The sequence below is a fragment of the Pseudonaja textilis genome, unplaced genomic scaffold (genome assembly GCF_049901715.1).
Source record: "Pseudonaja textilis isolate UNSWEBS1 unplaced genomic scaffold, rPseTex1.2 PTEXCTG154, whole genome shotgun sequence".
Lineage (NCBI taxonomy): Eukaryota > Metazoa > Chordata > Lepidosauria > Squamata > Elapidae > Pseudonaja > Pseudonaja textilis.
Window position 1 is genome coordinate 1 of NW_028262475.1, and position 23,144 is coordinate 23,144.

The window sequence follows — 23,144 nt, forward strand, 5'->3', positions numbered from 1 at the left end:
AAACATATCACTTTAACTGAGAAAAGGAAAGCTGAAGACTTACAGATGAAATGCCATAAAGGAAAAGCAGGACAAATAAGATAGAATTGCTGGTTAGGTAAAAATATGTAGCTTTCAGATAAAATGTCAGCACCATGCTTGGAATTGAGATGTATATGGTGTACAGCAAACCCCAGGAGAGCCTATGAAGAAAAAGACATTGTTAACCTTCTTGTTAACATTTATCTGATTTTTCTCCCCCTTCCCTAAATAATTTCTCCAGTTTAGCTCAATATTATGGTCCAAACCAGGAGAAAAACATGGATTGCAGGAAAGGCTTCTCTTGTTCAGTGAATCCGAGGCTCTTATCATTAAATGTCATTTGGCAATCATGTCTTGTTAAGAACAGGAGCCCAGTATGAAGAAGAGTGAAGGCCTTTGATACCCTTCTCATGACCCCTTGTCTACACCTATTCGAGGAATGACAGAAAAAATAAATTATTATTATTTTCTTTAAATGTGTTGGCTGTCCAACACCAAGGAGCCAAGGATGACTCTTTAAAATAAAGATAAAGCAGACGTCTCCCTCAACTCTTCCCAGATTGCTGAGTCTTTGGTGAAACAATGGTAGATGTAATCAAAGAATATCAACATAAGAATATAAGACATAAGACATAAGAATTTATTTGTCATTACACTCGCAAGCGGGTACAACGTAATGAGGTGCTCTTCCACAAGTAAAACTGGACAACACCATTGAAAGAAAAATAAAATTAAACACAACAGACCATACAATAATCTCTATACAATTTAAAAATGTAAATACCCCATTACTCTCAGCCATTAAATTCCACAAAATCTTATGACCCTGCATTCAAACTCAAAACTGCACTTGGATAAAAACTGTTCTTAAATCTAGTCGTCCTTGTTCTTAATACCCTGAATCTCCTCCTCGATGGTAATAGTTCAAAGAGCTGATGTCCCGGATGAGAGGAGTCATTCAATATATTAAATATCTTCCTCTTACATCTATTCCTATACCGTTCTTCCAAAGAGGGGAGTGAGCAGCCAATGATGTTTTGGGCCATCTTAATCACCCTCTGAATTGCCTTTTTCTCTGCCACTGTGCAGCTCGAGAACCATACACAGAGACAGTAGGATAATATACTCTCAATTGAACTCCGATAGAAGGTAGTCAGTAGACTCTCAGCCAGTTGTTGTTTCCTAAGAATCCTTAGTAAATACAACCGTTGTTGTGCCTTCTTAATTAAAGCAGTGGTGTTTGCACTCCAGGTCAGGTCATTTCTAATGATGGTCCCGAGATACTTACATTCAACCACCTGTTCTACACGAACTCCCTCTATATACAGTGGCTGAATGTCTGCTCTTTTTTTCCTATAGTCCACTATAACCTCCTTGGTCTTCTTAATGTTAAATAGAAGATTATTATTTTTGCACCAGTGGGATAGCTGTAATACCTCATCCCGATATGCAGACTCATCATCCCCAGAAATAAGTCCTACAAGCGTAGTATCGTCTGCAAATTTTATTATCTTATTGTTGGGATGTTTATTTGTGCAATCAGATGAATAAATGGAGAACAGTAGTGGACTAAGGACACAACCTTGCGGAGTGCCAATGCTAAGTGTCTTGACAGTAGAAATATAATCATTCAGTTTAACTCTTTGTGGATGATTTGTTAAAAAATCCAATATCCATAAACAAATAGAATCTGGAAAATCTAGATCTTTGAGCTTGGCTATTAATCTGTGCGGTATGATGGTATTGAAAGCAGAACTAAAATCTGCGAACAACATTCTTACATAATTCCCCAGTGTTTCCAAATGGGATAAGGCCATGTGAAGCACAGTAATAATTGCATCCTCGGTTGATCTATTTTCTTTGTAAGCAAACTGAAGCCCATCAAAGGAATCAGGAAGGCAGGAGATAATATAATTTCGAACTAGCTTCTCAAAGCACTTCATTAAGATAGAAGTTAGTGCCACCGGCCTATAGTCGCTAGGACCATTTGTGGGCAACTTTTTAGGCAGTGGAACGATGGTGGAAGCCTTGAGACACACAGGAACCACACTTTGTGTCAAGGATCGATTAAAAATTTCAGTCCACACCCCAGCTAGCTGATCAGCACAATCTTTTACCACACGACCAGGAATTGAGTCGGGCCCAGCTGACTTTCTGGAATTAACCGCCTTCATTGTCTGCCTCACATCCTGCTCATTCACAATGAAGGGGAGGCTCTGCTGAGTAAATGATGGCAAAGGGACAGTTTCAGTTTGATGGATCTCAAATCGAGCAAAAAAATTGTTCAACTCCTCAGCCACCACCGCACTACCATCCAAAGAGACCTTTTTGCTTTATAGTTCGTTAGTTGTTGAACCCCCTGCCAAACCTGCCTCATGTTATTACTGAGAAAGCAGTCTTCAATTCTCCTCTTATATTCGGCCTTAGCTTGCTTAATACCTCTCTTCAAGTTTGTTCTTGCAGCACTATAATCTAGATCATTCCCAGACTTAAAAGCCTTATTTCTTGCGTACAACAAGCGTCTAACCTTCCCGGTCATCCAAGGTTTTTCATTAGGATACACCCGGATTCGTTTATCCACCGTGACAGTATCAATACAGTGTGCCATATACCCTAGCACTGCAGCCGTGTGTTCGTTGAGATCAGGATGATCAAAAACTTCCCAGTTTGTGCGTTCGAAGCAGTCCTTTAGCTGCTCCATTGCTCCCTCTGGCCAGCTTTTCACCGTCTTGACTACCGACCCCGCCTGTTTTCTCAGAGGAATATACTCCGGGGCTAAAAGCAGGGACAAGTGATCTGACTGGCCCAGATGTGGTAGTTGTAATACCCTGTATCCATTTACAATATTCGTGTAGACCTTATCCAAGGTGTTCGATCCCCTAGTTGCACACCTTATATGTTGATAGAATTTAGGGAGGACCACACGAAGATCTACATGATTAAAATCTCCTGCAATAATGAATACAGCATCTGGAAATTTGCTTTGCAAGTTGCCAATTTCATCACCCAGGTAGTCCAGAACCAAATCTGCATTTGCGTCTGGCGGAATGTAAACAGCAAGAATAATAACAATGCTGAATTCCCGAGGAAGGTAGAAGGGTCTGCATCTAACAGACAGATATTCCAGCTCCAAAGAGCAGTGACGTGTTATAACCTCTGAGTTTTTACACCAAGTCTCTTTAACAAACATACACACTCCACCTCCTCTACACTTCCCCACATTTCTGTCTCTGTCCAGACGATGTAATAAAAAACCGTCCATCTCAATAACAATGTCTGGAATAGTGGGGTCCAACCAGGTTTCGGTGATTAGCAACACACAACAGCTTTTCACAAACTTACTTGAAGAGACCTGTAGCCTTAAATCATCCATCTTATTTACCACGGATCTAGCATTAGTCAGAAAGAGGCTTGGGAGCGGTAGCCGCTTCGTTTGTTTTTGCAGCCTGTACAAAACACCAGCCCTGCAGCCTCTTTTCTTGCCCCTTTCTCTTCGTCTTCTTTTCCTTTTCACTGGAGCCACAATCCACAGAGAGCCAGGGAGCCTTGCAATCTCTGATGGTATGTTATGTTTCCAAACAAACTTAGCTGTTATCTCATATAGAATATGCTTTGTGCGTCTGTTTCTTTTGCTATTCAAAGCGAGGTCTTACTGGATCTTGTTGAAAACTTCTTTTGTCAACTAAAGGAAGCTAGAAAACAGTTCTCTGGCTATCAATTTTTTGGCATCTTTTTTGCTTAGACAGAGGAGTGACATCTTGGGCTGATTAAGGAAGTTGCTGTAAGGCTCCTGATCTCCATGGAATGACTTCTATGTTGAAGTCCTTTTAGCTCAAATGTCTTTTTATTTTTATACCCTTTCCATTTTTCTCCATAGTTAATTTTCATTTAAGAAAGCAGAGCTGTGTAGTAAAATCAATCTAAAATGCTATTGAGTTTGACTTCTGGTCTTGTCAAAATTGGTCCAAGTGATAAATCCTAGCTGGCTAGAAGCAGTTTTCTAAAATGAACAGAGGATCCAGTTTTGGAGTAGACCCTAGTGACATTATGCCTCTTCCAACCCCATCCCTAAAAAAATACTTGCAGAGGTTTTTAAATACACCCCAAAGACATTTGCTCCAAGTTGGGGATATTGGATATTTAAACTGGAGGGTAGTGATCCATGGAAAAAATGCATTAAGGTGCATCTGCCCATGGTAGCATTGAGTTTTTAGAAGCACATAAAGAAATGTGCAACAGTATAGAGAAATGCTCAAGAGGATATTTTAAAAAGCATCTGTTCCACTTGAGAGTCTACTTAGTGGATGCAGAGCTATCTTTGAGCAATTAAAAGAGGTAGAAGCAGAATTAGAAGCAGCAGGGAATGTTAGCAAACTCTTGGGTAGAGTTAGTTGCATAAAATACAGAAAATAATAGGGGAGTCAAAAGAGAGAATTTTAAACAGAAATGCTCACCCAGAAGAGGAGGTGAGCCAACTGTAAACTTCATTATATCCAATGAGCCACAACTATGAGGATCCAATTCATAATAAATTCATAAGTTGAAGTTACCCTCTCTAATGCCTGCAATACCTTCTCTTCTGACCAATCTTGGAGATCCTTACCCTATGTAAGGTAAAGGTCCTAACAATGATCTTTCCCTGAGGGTGCCCCATTTGGGGAATATCTTGCTTGAGGTAATGGTACCCTCAACTTATTGATCTTCAAGAAGGCTCTACTATTTTTCCCCTTAAATATATGAGTGCTAACAGTGGTAGATTTGACTTATACATAGATTTTATTGTTTATAATGGCTTTATGTTTAAAGAGTTGAAACTTTTTCTTTTGTGGAAAAGTAAGCAACCTTGAGGTTTAAAATGGGTAGAATACAGCTATTTCAGTAAATAAATAATACTGTTTAGGATAAAAACAAACACAGTATGTTGTATGTGTGATTGTGGTGCCTTTCAAAGTTGGGTAATTTACCAAAGTATTTTGTAAAATTGCAAATGTGAATATTTAGTTATACTGTATTTAACTAAGTTGCATAATGGCTGGCCAAAACAGCCATTTATATAAAGAAGAAACAAGGACCTGAGTGGTGACGCCATCAGTCACATGAGTGTGTAGAGGTCCAAAGGAAACAGAACCTAACATGGAGCTACTATTTCCTGCACCAGCTGCAGGATCAGAGCTTCGTTAAATTCTCTGTTGAGTTTTCCGGCTGGCATGGATTCATCCTCTTTTTTTCTCATAAAAACCTGCTGGATCCATCTGAGAAAAAGAGACTACAGCCAATTTCATAGCTCACCAGAATGCTGCATCTCGTAGTCCCATTGTCTTCATCACCTCCTTTAATTTCCTTTTCTCTCTTGAAACTGTTAGTGCCAAGAAATACATAAATGGAGCAAAACACAGTGATAAAGCCCAAAGGAACACACTATTTGCTAATTCAGATCCCATTGTAACAGAAGGTGATTTCATACGGATGCCATTAATAGAAGTCATTTCTTCCCAAACAGAGTGATTGGTGATCCTCTAAAAGAAAACACAAAAACATTTTTGAAATTACTTATTCTATAGGTGATTTAGCATGCCACCTGGACAATTACATTATAAAGGGGAAAAAAACAATTGAATTACTTAAAAGTGTGTGTGTGTGTGTGTGTGTGTGTGTGTGTGTGTGTGTATAAAAAATTGTTGATCTGATACAGGAAGCTAACAATGATCTAATACTGAAATCAAGAAAAGGACATACTTAGAAAAAGGAAAGCATGATTAGATCAGAATGATTAGAATGACCTCTGTTCTACAGCCCAGGGAGATCCAGAGGCAGTGTGTAGGATAAACAGCAGCCAGATTTATTAAAATATATCAAACTGCAAACAAAAATTAAAGGAACAGAGAAGTCATTCAAACCAAACTGAGAAAATGCCACTGCCACTGCTGCAGGTAAAAGTAAGGCTTATTCACTTACTTCAATAAGTGCGCTGTCGATGCTAGATTGCAGTGAGATAAAGCATTGAGTCCAATACCTCGGATTTTTACAATCAATTGAGGAAAAGTTGACACACGTATCTACAAAAAAGGGGAGAAACAGACTTTTATAATATTACATGTACAATCTTATAACTTAACAGTTTCTGTTATGTCCTGAGGACTCAAGGAGTTCTCACCAGGTCCACTCACTTTGTGTGGGCGTTATTCCCCATCTCCCCATTGGTTGGAGCCTCTCCCCAGCAGCCAGCTATATAAAAGCAGGCTGCGGGGTCCAACTGGCTGCTGATTGCTGTGAGCCAGTTCCAGGCTTGGCAAGCACGGTCAGCCCTTTATTTGTAAAATAAAAGTACTGTTGCACTCATGCTCTGGTTCAGCCTCTCATTGCTCAAACTTAACACTGGCGACGCAGGATGGGATGGCTACCAGAAGCACCTTGCAACCGCTGAGTCACTAGCCACCGATCTACAGCCCAGAGAGAGCGCTAATCGGCTGGCGACAAGGGAAACGCTGATCCGCAGCCAGAGAGAGCGGTCAGCTAGCGAAACGAGCGATCAAAAAGAGCAAACGCAGATCCGCAGCCAGAGAAAGCGGTCTGAGTCAACAGTTAGAAGCTGCCTGTAGCCGCTTGTTAGCCCCGCCACGGGAAAGTGAAGCGCTGCGAGTCGCAGCCGCTCTGCACTTGGCGCGAAATTCAAACGGGTGTCATTTGAATTTCGAGCCAGTAGGAATCACAGCACAGCGCTGCCAGAGAGTCACTAACGCCCACTTTTTTGGCGAGAATCAAGACACCTCCAACGGCTAGCAGCCAACGTGGTAACCCAGAGAGAGAGAAAGAGAGGGTAGCAAAAACCTCCCAGAGCTGATATCACTAGTAACTCACGAGCGCTCGTAGTCCCAGAGAGATTTTTTCCGCAGGTAGCCCAGCCGTTCCAGCACCATGAGTTCCAATCCAGTATTCCCAGCGTTTAAACCAGACGAAGAGAAGTGGGAATCGTATAAGAACCGTTTCAATCATTACATCGATGCGGTCGGCCTGTCGGATGCGGGAGAGCATCGGAAAAATCCTATTTCCTAATCTACTGCGGAGCCACCGCTTACGATACCGCTGCAGCACTCGTGGCGCCGAGAGAATTGAAAAACGCTCCGTGGTCCGGAAGTTGCTTGAGATCCTCACAAACCACTACGCTCCCAGGCCTTCACAAATCGCCAGGAGGTTCACGCCCGAATGAGGAAGCAATCAAGTAAGGAGACCATCAACCAATATATGGCCGCCCTCAGAACAGCAGCCCTGCACTGCGGGTTTGGAACATACCTGGAGGACATGCTCCTCGATCAATTGGTTTGTGGGGTCAAGGATCTCAACCTACAGAGGCGACTGCTAGCTAAAAAGACCTCAACCTCGCAAGCGGTAGAGGAGGCCCTAGCAGCCGAGCTAGCAACGAACTCAGCCACCGAAATTCAGGGCCCAAGCGCCAAGCTAGCAGCGTTCCCAGTCCATTCAAGAGGTGGAAGCGGAGGAAGGCCACAACGATGAGAACGATGTCCATCGCCTCACCAATGACAGACGGTCGCAGGTAGGGGCCAAACAAGAATACACCGGTCCACCCAAGCACATCACCTGTGCCTAGCCTGTGGGGATCACATCAAAGGGCCACCTGCAAGTTTAAAGGAGCCATTTGCAACAACTGCCATAAGAGGGGGCACATTGCGAGAGTCTGCCAAGCCCCCAAAGCGCTGCACAAAGACCCCCGTCCTCGCACTCGGGACCACAGAGGCAAGTATTAAACTGTCGCACGCACCGCCTTGCCAGGCGTATTTGCCACTCTGTTAGTAAAATTTCTCTCTCGCGTTTCCCTAGAAGGTAAACCGTGCCACATGGAGGTTGACACAGGGTCAGCGCTCTCAATAATCTCGTGGAACACCCTCAAGAGACTCCACCCCAGCCTATCTACTACCCGGCTTCAGAGATGCCAGTTCGGTCTGAAGGACTACCAGGGAAGGCCATTCCCGTGATCGGCAGAGGCAAGTTCTTTGTCAGTTTTAGAGCTTTTAAAGGCCACCTACCTCTAGTGGTAGTTAACGGCAATCTACCCACCTTATTGGGGCTCGATTGGTTTCCCCACCTCGGCCTAGGGTTAACAGGAGTCCATGCTGTCTCAACCTCAGACACTGACTCTTATTCGCTGACTACGCAGATGTGTTCAGCGAGGAGCTGGGGTGTTATAATGGAACCCCCATCTCGCTCACCGTTGACCCCCAGGCAGTCCCAATCAGATTAAAACCACGTAGAGTTCCATTTGCTATTCGACCAAAACTAGACGCTGAATTGGATAAACTACTAAAACAAGGGGTCATTGAGCCAACAGATTTCGCCAAGTGGGAGACGCCCATTGTCACACCCTCAAAAAGATGGTAGCCTGAGAATCTGCTCGGACTACAAGACAACAATCAATAAATATTTACAAGTTAGCGCTTACCCCGTGTCCGTCATTCAGCACTTATTGCACACATTCGAACCGGGCAGTATTTTTGCTAAATTGACATGTCTCAAGCATATCAACAGTTCCCTGTTGATAACCAAACAGCGGAACTTCAGACCATCGTCACTCACAGGGGTGCCTTCTGATGCAAGCGTCTCCAATTTGGCGTAAGTGTTGCCCCGGTATTTTTCAATCCTCATGGAGCGGATTTTACAGGGCCTCCTGGTGTAGTACCCTACTGACAACATCTTGGTCTCGGCCAGGGACAGACCCCAACTCTTCCAGAGAGTGCGAGCAGTGTTAGAGAGGTTCAGACAGCATGGCCTCAAGTTAAAAAAAGAAAATGCGCCATTGCCACTAGACAGGTGGACTTTCTGGGTTATAAAATTGACGCTCTGGCATTCACCCCTGGAGTCCAAGGTCAGGGCAATCCACGAAGCTCCCACACCGACCTCCAAAACGGAGCTACAAGCTTTCTTGGGCTCCTAAACTTTATGCATCCTTTTGCCCCATAAAGCCTCAGTAGCCGAACCCCTACACAGATTACTAGACAAAAAGTCACCGTGGCACTGGGGGCACAAAGAAGACCAGGCGTTTAACGCCGTCAAATCACTACTTACGTCAGAGGCAGTGCTCATACAACCGACCCCAACCTTCCTTTAGTACTGGCAGCAGACGCATCCCCTTTGGAATTGGGGCGGTCCTTAGTCACCGACTTCGCCAATGGCGCCGAGGCCCCCATCGCTTTTTCTCCAGGACGCCTCGGCCACGGAGCGAAATTACAGCCAAATAGACAAGGAAGCCCTAGCAGCTGTTGCAGCCGTGAAAAAGTTTCACGAATTCCTTTTGGCCACTTTTTCGAACTGGTCACCGACCATAAGCCCCTCCTGGGCCTACTGGCCGGCGACAAACAGACACCTCAAGTCCTCTCCTCGGATGACAAGATGGACACTTTTCCTAGCGGCCTACTCATACAAACTTATCCACCGCCCGGGCAAAACCCTATCCCACGCTGACGCGCTCAGTCACTGCCCCTTACCCGCTCCGGCTGAAGACCCAGCTCCTGTCAATGCCATTTTTGAAATCACCCAGTTGGACCTGCCCATCACCGCCTTGACATCGCCGCCAAAACCAAGGCAGACCAAACGCCGCCCAGGTGCTCGACTGGGTGAGGAGGGTGGCCGGGAGGCAATGTTGATAACAAATTCGCACCCTTTAAGACTCGCATGCAGGAGCTGTCCAGTTTGCAGGGTTGTCTTCTGTGGGGCACTCGAGTGGTCATTCCGACCTCGCTGCACCCGAGTCCTGGAAGCGCTGCACGAGGAACACCCCGGCATTGTGAGAATGAAGGGCTGGCACGCAGCTACGTGTGGTGGCCGGGTCAGACGAGGACATTGTCAATTGCAAGTTCCTGCAGCATTTGCCAGAATCCCGCCCTGCTCCCCCATCGCCACCCCTACCAGATGGGAGAGCGCCAGCGCCCTTGGTCTAGAATCCATATCGATCTGGCCGGCCCCGTGCATGGAAAGATGTTCCTAGTGGTCGTGGGACGCTTATTCCAAGTGGATAGACGTGGCGCAGCTATCCACGCACCACCACACTAGCAATCACCAACGTGTTAACGCGCCTGTTCGTTACACATGGACTACCCGACTCCTTGGTCTCCGATAATGGCCCACAGTTCGCATCAGTAGAATTCAGCCGTTTTGCAGCCAACCTAGGCATTCGCCACATTTTCACAGCCCCATTTCACCCTGCGAGTAATGGGTTGGCTGAAAGGGCCGTCAGGACCACCAAAGAGGCCCTCGCTAGGTTTGGCAGAGATGACTGGCACCACAAACTCTCACGGTTCCTGATGAGCCAGCACTCAACCCCTGTACAGTCACCAATAAGTCCCCAGCGGAACTTCTGATGGGCCGGCGCCTGAGGACTGTATTAGATAGACTGCACCCACAATACTGCCCTGACTCTCCCCTCGCTTCCACTTCGGGGTTAGACATTTTATGTTACAGGAGCCGATATTCGCAAGGAATTTCGCTGGGGACCCACTTTGGATTCCGGGCGAGGTCATCGCCCACCGGGCCGAGATCGATAGAGTAAGGCTGGAGGATGGTCGCGCCTGGAGGAGACACATAGACCAACTCAGAAGGCGCCTCAGCAACCTCGCAAACAAGAATCCAGAGTCTCCAGTCGAAGGGGAACCGTCTCATCCGCCACCCAGCCACACCGCACCCAGTGACCAGTCTGCGCCAGCGGTCGCTCCGGTCAGCCCAAACTCGGACGACAGTGCCCAGAGAGTTGACCAACCGGATCCAACCTCGAGAGCTTGACCCCAGAAACCAACCCGGTGGTTTCCGAGGATGCCCAGTCCAGAGAGAGTGTTGGCGACACTATGCCAGCTCAACCGTCACAGACTGATACCGAACAGTCAGACAATGTTCCCCAGTTGCGCCGCCTCCGGCGCCAACACAAACCCCCATCTACCTCAAGGACTATGCGTGTTCGCATCTGGGGGAAGGGGTGTTATGTCCTGAGGACTCAAGGAGTTCTCACTCAGGTCCACTCACTTTGTGTGGGCGTTATTCCCCCATTCCCCATTGGTTGGTTCTCCCCAGCAGCCAGCTATAAAAGCAGGCTGCGGGGTCCAACTGGCTGCTGATTGCTGTGAGCCAGTTCCAGGCTTGGCAAGCACGGTCAGCCCTTTATTTGTAAAATAAAGTACTGTTGCACTCATGCTCTGGTTCAGCCTCTCATTGCTCAAACTTAACAGTTTCTATTAATTGGGAAAAAGTTGGGATTTCATTGGACTGGACAATCTCCAGGAAAAATGATTCACTGCACAAAGGCCTTGAAGAAAACAGCCCATCAGAAAGGTTTGAGAAGCATCGAGTTTCCCTTTCTTCTAAGAGCAAAGAGACGGAAGAAATTTACTTCGCTTTTTACCAACTTCACTGACTTCTCAGGCACCTGAAGTACTGGAGCTGACCAAAATTATCTTACACAAGAATAGGGCAATATAACTCGCTGACATCTTAAACAATACTCAGTGTAATACATCCTCCTACCTAAAGTCAAGAAGAAAATGGGAACTGCTTCTAATTCTTATTTCCATTCAAATTATTTCTTGATTTGAAGATTCTAAATTAAGTGCTGTCATTATTGAATTGGGTCAGATATATTACATGACCATGTTTTCTTGGAAAAAATAAAGGACAATCCTGAAAAAGCAAATCTGAAAGAGGTCCATAAATATAAAGAAAATTAATATTTCTATGTATAACTTGGCTTTACAAAGGAAAATTCAAGAGAGAACCAAGAAAATAAATAATTAAATCAAATTAATCTAAGGAATAAATTTCTAAAACAGGAGGATTTTGTATAATAAAAGCAATATGGTCCACTGTAAATATATTACATATGACCACATTCAATTTACTTTTATGTTTTTCCTGACATGTACAACTCCACTTTCATTTAACAAGGTGGACAGAAATGTGTTCTTAGCTATTTTTACTTCCTTTGACAAAGATTCATTCCTTGCCACAGACAACAAGCTAGCCCCTGCCTTCTAATCAGTATTTGCACATTATTATTATCATCATTATTTCAATTAATAATCCAACTAACCACAAAGCAACTCAATGTGACATACAAAAATAGATAAAACCAGAGAGTGATGATGATGATGATGATGATGATGATGATGATGATGATGAAATAACGATGCACCACACTGAGGAAACATGAAATATTAAAATGCCACATATTTGGTGCAAGTTTTATAAGCCACCCAATCTCAGATCTTGCTGACAGAGTCGCTGCCTATTATAATCATAACTATGTCCTGTTTTCTGTCTCTATATTCTTTGCAATGTTTGTTTCTTCTCTTTACAGATTACACAGTATCTTTCCCTCATCCTCATTTTTGTAGTATTACCACTTTGTGTTTCAGGAAATTTGTTGTCTGCTTTCCTGCAGAGGAGGCCATAAATCTAAGTAAGCAGAGGTGCTATTCAGCAGGTTCTGACCAGTTCCGGAGAACCAGTAGCAGAAATTTTGAGTAGTTTGGAGAACTGGCAAATACCACTTCTGAGATTTTACAGTATAGCAATAGCACTTAGACTTATATACTGCTTCATAGTGCTTTACAGCCCTTTCTAAGTGGTTTACGGAGTCAGCACATTGCCCCCAACAATCTGGGTCCTCATTTTACCGACCTCAGAAGGGTGGAAGGCTGAGTCAACCTTGAGCCTGGTGAGGATCAAACACCTGGCAGTGAGCAGAATTAGCCCACAATACTACATTCTAACCACATCCTTCCCCTGCCATGCCCACCAAACCATGCCCACAGAACCGGTAGTAAAGAAATTTGGATTCCACCACTGATTTAGTAAGCCTGTCTCTTGTATGCATTTTTTTAACTCACAGGTTCCTTCATTCCACTAAATACTCTTTCAAACCCCCAGTTACCATAACTGCAAACGTATCTCTAGTACTTTGCAACGTAATTCTCCTTACTGTGTTCCAAGTAACTACTATCTGTCTTGATTTATTTCTCTTTTTTGCACCACTTCCTCTTCTTTCCATTGGATAATGAATCCTAATCTTAACCCTAAAACTTAACCAAACAGGACTTATAGTTTCTCTCCTGCAGTCATTCTCTTTTTCCTTTTTTTTATTTCTTTAGTGTTTCTTCCCCTCCACCCCCAAGATCCATGGTGACTACATGGACACATTCCAAGCTTTCTCATATGCTCCATATGCTCCAAAACCATGCAGCCCTTCCAAACAAACCAATCCCCTGGATTTGTTTAGGGCTTCATATTCAAGAATAAATCAGCTCAGATCAAACAAACTGATACCTACTTAACAATACCAACAGCTATCCAACAGGATACACTTTAGACACTATTTAAAAACACACACACACACACACAATCAAATTTCTTCAGATACAATGGACCCTTAGTTTGCTGGCTTGGTATGATCTTGTTCATTGCTTTTCTAATATACCAGAATCATCTCACAAATAAGAGCATGATTTGTTTCTCACTCATTCCCACACACAAGGAATTAGGAGAAAACAGGATTTTGTTCTGTCCCATGCTGGTCTTCTGAGGGTTGATACCCTGAATTGGTAACACAAATGGCATTGTTTCATCTCCAATAAATAAGCATGAAAATAGTGTCACTTAAAATCTGTACATATGTGTATGTATATCCCTGTAAATGAAAATTATATTGTAATTCTAAAAATGAAATGTTATAAACCATGTTGAAAGTGCATATATATATACATACACATACTATATGTAAATATATGATACAATAAGAACATATGATGCTGCATTTACATGGATTTTTCCATTTGAGCAACTTTGAAAATGTATGGAGTTCAACTCCCAGAATTCCGCAGCCACTTATGCTGAGCAGAATTCTGGGAGTTGAAGTCCTCACAGTATAAAGTTGCCAAGGATGAAAAACACTTCTATAGACATATGAATATCTAGAATGAAACACACAGCCATCTTGAATTACCTATAAAAGCAAGATCTTTGTGTGGTGTAACTGATCTGTAGGTAGGAAATCGGAGTCGATAGGAAATTTCATCTTGAAATACAATTCCAATAATATCTAAGTAGAACTCCTGCTCTGATTCCTTCATGGTCTTCTCATCTTCTATGGCCTTCTCATCTTTTAAGGCCTTCTCATCTTCCACCACTTTCGTATTAATACCTTTAGCATAGAAATGATGTCAGTAAGTGATATCCTATAGAGGACAGGGAAAGAGAAATGTCTTTGCATGCTGATGTTTTATTAGCTGTATCAATTAACCATTTCAAGGGTTATTATCACAAATTTGAGCAAGAGTATCAAAAAAACCTAGACTGATATTTAATCTTGTAGCCTAAACTTTGTTAGCACTTAAGTTAAATAAAAGGAGATAAGCAAGCAGAAATGCATGATTGAAGGGTTCCCCCACCAAAAGCCTTTTCATTCATTTCTTTGATAGCTGTCTTGATCTCAAACATATCTTCATGCATAACATATTGGCTGGGTTCACCCATCATACTAATCTCCCCCGAAACAAAACAAATGGTTTAATTTTTGCTTCTCATATAAGAAAAACAGTGCTATAGCCACATGAAAACGGGTTTTGTGGTCAGGTTATACAAAATCAGTTGATTACAATATGTAAAGAACATCACAGACAAACCACAGATAGCATGATATATGAACTCAGTTATAATTCATATACCAGTGGTATTAATTTATTTTTATTCTCCCTTTATTATTTTTAGAAGTTACTCAAGGCAGCAAACGTATCTAATATTCCTTCCTCCTCCTATTTTCCTCACTATAACCTGTGAGGTGTGTTGGATTGAGAGAAAGAGTGACTGACTCAGAGTCACCCTGACACTTTCATGCCTAAAGCAGGACTAGAACTCAGTAGTCTCCTGGATTTTAGCCTGGTGCCTTAACCATTAGACTTAACTGGCTCTCTTGCTCACGTTCTCTAAATTGAGGTACGCAAAGCTTGAACAACATTGGAGGATACCTGCAATCATTTTTCTATAGTTACCAAACTCAATCAAAACAAGCCTATTTGAAATTAGCATCTATGGAAGTCTTTGAAAACATTTAAACAGATACTTTATACCTTTTAGAGGAGAGATTATTTCTATTTTCTTCATTATTTCTCTTGACATCTTAGTATTTGGAGCAAACAAAAGTTTAACTTCAGTAATATTACATGAAGGTTTTCCAAGGAAAGCATGAGGTATTTCAGCCTCCTCATAAAATGACACAAATGCTGCTAACAGTATTATACTGAAGAGAACCAGGGAAGAAAACCATTCCTGGAAATATGAAATAAGTCCAAGTTATTAACATCCATTACAGTATTTTGGAATGATCACAGCAAGGCAATTCTATTTGGAACTATAGGCATATCATTTGGGATCTACAGTAATGAAAATATAACAAAAGAGAATCTAGGAGGGTGGACCTTGCAATGTGCACTCTCACATCATGCATATATGCACCTATATGTGTGCCTAATGGCATCACACCCTTCAGAAATACCTATAAAATATGCATGGGGTGAAGTTGTAATACCAGTGAGGATGCTCTGCTTATCCACACATTCATTCTTAACCCCAAAAGGCATCTTGAATTCAGCAGTCTGGTATATGGCAGATGGGAGGAAACTTTTAAAAATGCTTTTAGAACCACCCTTATTCCCACAGTGTTGCAATTTTAATTTTGAGACTGAAAATATTATTCTTCAAAAAACTCCATTTTTCCTGTATTGCACAGAAAGGAAAGCATTTAAATGAATGAAAAGTTAGCAGCTCAAGAAAGTTGCTAAAATTCCTTTAGCAAGTTAAAGACCCATTAACTTGTGCTTCCTTAAACTTATTTATTGGACTTTTTCACCTTCTCATAGTCAAACTGATTTTTTTCTTCTTCTGTCTTTGTACCCTGGAAGTCCTCCAAATGTGAGACCATCCCTGCTACGTCAGTGCACAGTCAAATATTGTTGTCTGTCTCTAAGCTAAAGCTGAACTCATTCTATTTGATTCTGTACCCTTTATCTCACATGAAAAGTTCTTGAGACCTCATAGACCCTTAGCAAAGTCAGTTGCTGGCAGAGAATAAAAGAATAGAAGCACAAGGGCACCACCCCTTGTTTCCAAAACCAGTTATATTCATCAAGTTGCACAATAAACACAACACAAACTGTCCTTAGTCCAGTTTTTGGCATAACTTTTCATTGTTTAGAAATAGAGAAAGGAAACCAGAAGAAAAGGAATTTCGTGGGGACTGGGGTGGAGAAAGGGGGAGTTGTTTTCACTGGAGTAAAAGTTGCTGCTTGGCACTTGCCTGGAAACTCTGCATTCTCATCCTCCATTTCAGAATGATATTTTTCCACAAGAGCGCAGCAGTCTGTTGACACAAGCTTCTTTTTCGCACGTACTCTGTCTGCATGATAAAGCTTGCTTGAAATAAAGAAGAAATCCACTGAGAAATCTTAACATCAAACAAGCTGTAGTGGGAGGCACAGGTTAAACATTACAATCCCCCTCCTTTCCTTGCTTATGGGGTCATGTTCTATTTATCTATTTATTTCCTAAACAGATCAATACAGGTGAAAGCTATGCAGGGTTTTGACCTAGAATTATTTGACCAAGAGTATTTGAGAATGCCATTTTTTTTCTTAGTTAAATACAATAAAATAGACTGACCAAAAACATAAAACAATCAAATCTCTGTATAGAATTCCCAAGGCACTTAGAAATATTTTCAGGTGTCCAAGTAGAGGTCTATATTAGCATCCAACAATGCAGAAAGCAATTTATCCATAATCTTTAGACTGCCAATGAAAAAAACACACACAATGTTCTAAGAAACTTCAATAAATACCTTTCTTTTAACATATTTTAATCTGACACAGCTTTACTCAGAAGCAGGATAAATCCAGGCAAGGCATATGTAGATTGAGTCAAACTGTATTTATAGTAGCTTTCAATGTGTTAAATTGCATAATGCTTGAAATGTAAATAGTATTCTGCATAACTGGATTATTGTTTTAATGCAGTCAGGAGAAAGTAATAAATAAATCCTTACCTTGAACAATTTGAACAAGAAATGGAGGAAAAAAATTAAAGATAGCTACAGAATCAAACCAACATCCACTTGGAATGTGATTTCTTGGGGGAAAAAGGGCTATAATAGTTTTTTTTCCACGTCTTCATTTCTTCAATTCATTAATCCAGCAAAAAAGTCACAGACTTTCACAATACTTTGGTGTTCTTATTTTCCCTCCTCCCATTTCCCCCCTCCCAGTCAGCTGAACAGATTTCTTTGTTTTGAAGGATTCATCAGTGTTCACACAGCTGTATCTCCAAAAAAAGAACTCAAGTTATATTCCAGAGTTTGAGAGAGACAAGGATGATTAACGTTTATATTCTTTTCTGCACCTAGCTGAAAAACAGGCATTTTTAAAGACACAAATCTGGAAATGTGATTAAAGTGAGTAGGTATCATTGTCTTTGGAGGTTCAGCCCTAGCATTAGGTAGAGCAATGTTTCTCAAATTTGGCAACTCGGAATTGGGAGAATCCACACACTTTAAAATTGCCAAGTTTGAGAAAAACTGAAGTAGAGTGAACAATCTGCATAACTTAGCATTTGCACCAAGACAAATTCCTTGTGTGTCCAATCCCACTTGGCCAATAAAGAATTGTATCTATCTATCTAACTTAGCAGATGCTGAAGGAGATTGAGATAGGTATCATATGGGTTTCTCTTGAGCCATTCTCTTTTCAGTGTGATAAGGATTCTTACATGGCATTAATGTGGTCCAAATGATTGGCTCAGCTAGTTATGTTCTCTCAATGTTTCACATTGGATAGAACAATCAGTCAGGAAGAGACGAGACATCTTGTGCTAGATGTGTGTATCAGTCTGCATTTGCTTAAACAAATAATAGGGTGGATTTCGGCACAGAAATGAGAGAATGGAGGAAGCTCTGTGTGTGCCATGCAATTCAAAAGGACCTTTTTTCTCAGGTCTGTGTTATTGGCCAGGGTTGAAGGGGTGGGGGGTAATCAACTGCTCAGTTTTGTATAAGAAATATCACAATGTCTTTTGCTATCTAGTAGTCTGAGCCAGCCTTGTGGTGCACTGTGTTGATTTCAACAACTTTGCAATATTGTTGAAAAATACAACTTACAATGAACAAGACCCTCAAGATTGGTAAAGGAGCTTGACATTTTCTCATCCTTTCATGGGGAATAAAATTTTGTTACGATGGATTTCTCATTATTCTAAAGAGTTCCTCTTATAACATTGTTTTTGCAGTCACGACCGTATCCACCTCTCAATAACTTCCAGATTTAGATTTCTGACAGAATTAATAGTTTTGTGTTTGCCTGTATATTGTTAAAATTACAATGGTAGATGAATGTCATATGAGACTGAAGCCTCCACAGGGGCTTCAAATGATGAAAGAAGCATTATACCCTTGCATTGTTGCATCCTTTTCGTTGTCACAGCATGGCATCACACTTCTGCGCAAATGGGTCAGAGCTTGAATTGCAAGGCTACTTTTGATGAAAGCATCAGATCCTGCACAGACCCTGATGCTAGCAGACTTCCAAGGTCAATCTGATAAGCATCTCAGTTCTGATTGTGGATCCCTAGGACTGAGTGAAATGGCTTAGCTTTGCCCTGGTGAGATGCTTTGTATGACATGGGTAATGGAGGTCAAGAAGGTGTGTTACAAAACCTTGAAGAAGCTATCTATGAGGATGGCCCACTCTTGAGATCCTAACAGGTCCAGCATTGTGTCTGGCAAAAATGATGGGGTTATTTGGTAATTTATGCTGAATTATAATACGGTGTCTCCAATGTGCAGTCAAATGTGCAGTCACTGTGAACCAAAAGTTTTTCCATGATTTTCAAAACAAATTATGAAACGGGATTGGCCAGTGAACTGCAAAATCCCACAAAACAACCAAATTCTCACTTTATAATGGCATTTGAATGAGTATGGCTTTGTATTTTAAAGAAAAGTTTAAATGGTTCAAAGCACAGTAAATGTGTGTTTTTACTGTTTGTTGCTAGCCATAATTCTTGACAATTCATTTTTTATTTTAGATCTGCTAGGATTTGCCAAATGCTTTGGTCTAACAAGACAATAGTTTTAGCTCACATTGCAGCACAGCAATGGTGAGGAGGAGGGAGAAAGTAGAAGGATTTTATTAAATGGAACACAATTGCAAACGTATACGGAGTAAAGGTTACCTTGCATCCTTTCTGCCTTTCAGAAACCTTCAAAAACAACAAAAGTTCTGCCAATAGGCAACGCCAACCAATAGCAAATGGAGAAGTTGAGATAGTGGCAGATTTTATCTTTCAAGGGTGGCTCAATCATTCACAGGGACAATGATTGTAGTTCTGAAATGGTACTTAGGAGAAAGGCTAAGACAAATCACACGAAGGTGGAAACATCACATTGTCATATGACCATGAAAACCCATCCACCAAAAGGCTGAATGAAAGAATAATATTGATAATAATTGGACTGCAAGAACAAACTATTCAAGACCAGATGAAGTAAGTCCAGGTTGCTCACTGGAAGTACTAATATGAATGTTATGTCCTGAGGACTCAAGGAGTTCTCACTCAGGTCCACTCACTTTGTGTGGGCGTTATTCCCCCATTCCCATTGGTCAGTTCTCCCCAGCAGCCAGCTATAAAAGCAGGCTGCGGGGTCCAACTGGCTGCTGATTGCTGCGAGCCAGTTCCAGGCTTGGCAAGCACGGTCAGCCCTTTATTTGTAAAATAAAGTACTGTTGCACTCATGCTCTGGTTCAGCCTCTCATTGCTCAAACTTAACACTGGCGACGAGGATGGGATGGCTACCAGAAGCACCTTGCAACCGCTGAGTCACTAGCCACCGATCTACAGCCCAGAGAGAGCGATCGGCTGGCAACAAGGGAAACGCTGATCCGCAGCCAGAGAGAGCGGTCAGCTAGCGAAACGAGCGATCAAAAAGAGCAAACGCAGATCCGCAGCCAGAGAAAGCGGTCTGAGTCAAATAGTTAGAAGCGTCTGTAGCCGCTTGTTAGCCTCGCTACGGGAAAGTGAAGCGCTGCGAGCTGCAGCCGCTCTGCATTTGGCGCGAAATTCAAACGGGTGTCATTTGAATTTCGAGCCAGTAGGAATCACAGCACAGCGCTGTAGAGAGTCACTAACGCCCACTTTTTTGGCGCGAATCAAGACACCTCCAACGGCTAGCAGCCAACGTGGTAACCCAGAGAGAGAGAAAGAGAGGGTAGCAAAAACCTCCCAGAGCTGATATCACTAGTAACTCACGAGCGTTTGTAGTCCCAGAGAGATTTCTCCCGCAGGTAGCCCAGCCGTTCCAGCACCATGAGTTCCAATCCAGTATTCCTGGCGTTTAAACCAGACGAAGAGAAGTGGGAATCGTATAAGAACCGTTTCAATCATTACATCGATGCGGTCGGCCTGTCGGATGCGGGAGAGCATCGGAAAAATCCTATTTCCTAATCTACTGCGGAGCCACCGTTTACGATACCGCTGCAGCACTCGTGGCGCCGAGAGAATTAAAAACGTTCCGTGGTCCGAGTTGCTTGAGATCCTCACAAACCACTACGCTCCCAGGCCTTCACAAATCGCCAGGAGGTTCACGTTCCGAATGAGGAAGCAATCAAGTAAGGAGACCATCAACCAATATATGGCCGCCCTCAGAACAGCAGCCCTGCACTGTGGGTTTGGAACATACCTGGAGGACATGCTCCTCGATCAATTGGTTTGTGGGGTCAAGGATCTCAACCTACAGAGGCGACTGCTAGCTAAAAAGACCTCAACCTCGCGCAAGCGGTAGAGGAGGCCCTAGCAGCCGAGCTAGCAACGAACTCAGCCACCGAAATTCAGGGCCCAAGCGCCAAGCTAGCAGCGTTCCCAGTCCATTCCGAAGAGGTGGAAGCGGAGGAAGGCGACAACGATGAGAACGATGTCCATCGCCTCACCAATGACAGACGGTCGCAGGTAGGGGCCAAACAAGAATACACCAGTCCACCCAAGCACATCACCCTGTGCCTAGCCTGTGGGGATCACATCAAAGGGCCACCTGCAAGTTTAAAGGAGCCATTTGCAACAACTGCCATAAGAGGGGGCACATTGCGAGAGTCTGCCAAGCCCCCAAAGCGCTGCACAAAGACCTCCGTCCTCGCACTCGGGACCACAGAGGCAAGTATTAAACTGTCGCACGCACCGCCTTGCCAGGCGTACTTGCCACTCTGTTAGTAAAATTCTCTCTCCGTTTCCCTAGAAGGTAAACCGTGCCACATGGAGGTTGACACAGGGTCAGCGCTCTCAATAATCTCGTGGAACACCCTCAAGAGACTCCACCCCAGCCTATCTACTACCCGGCTTCAGAGATGCCAGTTCGGTCTGAAGGACTACCAGGGGAAGGCCATTCCCGTGATCGGCAGAGGCAAGTTCTTTGTCAGTTTTAGAGCTTTTAAAGGCCACCTACCTCTAGTGGTAGTTAACGGCAATCTACCCACCTTATTGGGGCTCGATTGGTTTCCCACCTCGGCCTAGGGTTAACAGGAGTCCATGCTGTCTCAACCTCAGACACTGACTCCTTATTCGCTGACTACGCAGATGTGTTCAGCGAGGAGCTGGGGTGTTATAATGGAATCCCCATCTCGTTCACCGTTGACCCCCAGGCAGTCCCAATCAGATTAAAACCACGTAGAGTTCCATTTGCTATTCGACCAAAACTAGACGCTGAATTGGATAAACTACTAAAACAAGGGGTCATTGAGCCAACAGATTTCGCCAAGTGGGAGACGCCCATTGTCACACCCTCAAAAAGATGGTAGCCTGAGAATCTGCTCGGACTACAAGACAACAATCAATAAATATTTACAAGTTAGCGCCTACCCGTGCCCGTCATTCAGCACTTATTGCACACATTCGAACCGGGCAGTATTTTTGCTAAATTGGACATGTCTCAAGCATATCAACAGTTCCCCCTGTTGATAACCAAACAGCGGAACTTCAGACCATCGTCCCACACCACTCACAGGGGTGCCTTCCGATGCAAAAAAGCGCACAAAGAAGACCAGGCGTTTAACGCCGTCAAATCACTACTTCCAACCTTCCTTTAGTACTGGCAGCAGACGCATCCCCTTTTGGAATTGGGGCGGTCCTTTGGTCACAGACTCCCCAATGGCGCCGAGGCCCCCATCGCTTTTTCTCCAGGACGCCTCGGCCACGGAGCGAAATTACAGCCAAATAGACAAGGAAGCCCTAGCAGCTGTTGCAGCCGTGAAAAAGTTTCACGAGTTTTTGGCCACTTTTCGAACTGGTCACCGACCATAAGCTCCCTCCTGGGCCTACTGGCCGCGACAAACAGACACCTCAAGTCCTCTCCCCTCGGATGACAAGGTGGACACTTTTCCTAGCGGCCTACTCATACAAACTTATCCACCGCCCGGCAAAACTCTATCCCACGCTGACGCGCTCAGTCGCTGCCCCTTACCCGCTCCGGCTGAAGACCCAGCTCCTGTCAATGCCATTTTTGAAATCACACAGTTGGACCTGCCCATCACCGCCCTTGACATCGCCGCCAAAACCAAGGCAGACCAAACGCTCGCCCAGGTGCTAGACTGGGTGAGGAGGGGGTGGCCGGGAGGCAATGTTGATAACAAATTCGCACCCTTTAAGACTCGCATGCAGGAGCTGTCCAGTTTGCAGGGTTGTCTACTGTGGGGCACTCGAGTGGTCATCCCGACTCGCTGCGCACCGAGTCCTGGAAGCGTTGCACGAGGACACCCGGCATTGTGAGAATGAAGGCGTTGGCACGCAGCTACGTGTGGTGGCCGGGTCTCAGACGAGGACATTGTCAATTGGGTAAGTTCCTGCAGCATTTGCCAGGAATCCCGTCCTGCCCCCCCCATCGCCACCCCTACCAGATGGGAGAGCGCCAGCGCCCTTGGTCTAGAATCCATATCGATCTGGCCGGCCCGTGCATGGAAAGATGTTCCTAGTGGTCGTGGACGCTTATTCCAAGTGGATAGACGTGGCGCAGCTATCCACGACCACCACACTAGCAATCACCA

The 23,144-nt window shown here is 43.6% G+C and overlaps 1 protein-coding gene across 2 annotated transcripts; it reads right to left on the minus strand.

The window, feature by feature from the left end:
* Positions 1–7: 7 nt before the first annotated feature.
* Positions 8–17,842, minus strand: LOC148123865 (ABC-type organic anion transporter ABCA8A-like). 2 transcript variants are annotated; one of them, XM_087918615.1, is made up of 7 exons: positions 17,111–17,842; positions 16,367–16,482; positions 15,141–15,339; positions 14,018–14,215; positions 5,977–6,077; positions 5,311–5,537; positions 8–182 (listed from the first exon to the last, which is right to left on the minus strand). In XM_087918615.1, the coding sequence occupies exons 2-7, from the start codon at positions 16,469–16,471 to the stop codon at positions 8–10; spliced, it is 1,005 nt and encodes a 334-aa protein (XP_087774741.1). In that variant the 5' UTR covers positions 16,472–16,482; positions 17,111–17,842. The 2 variants fall into 2 exon arrangements, with proteins under 2 accessions (XP_087774741.1, XP_087774742.1); XM_087918616.1 differs by lacking the exon at positions 17,111–17,842 and having other exon boundaries at positions 16,367–16,576.
* Between the last annotated feature and the right edge of the window lie 5,302 nt (positions 17,843–23,144).

Bases quoted from the DNA above. Each gene is read 5' to 3' on its own strand.
- LOC148123865 (XM_087918615.1), bottom strand. From the start codon at position 16,471: ATGCAGACAGAGTACGTGCGAAAAAGAAGCTTGTGTCAACAGACTGCT. The intron at 14,216-15,140 runs GTATAAAGTATC...TCTATGCTAAAG, and splicing joins AATAATCTCTCCTCTAAAAG to GTATTAATACGAAAGTGGTG. The intron at 183-5,310 runs GTGAGCTATGAA...TTTTCTTCATAG, and splicing joins CTACGAGATGCAGCATTCTG to GCTCTCCTGGGGTTTGCTGT.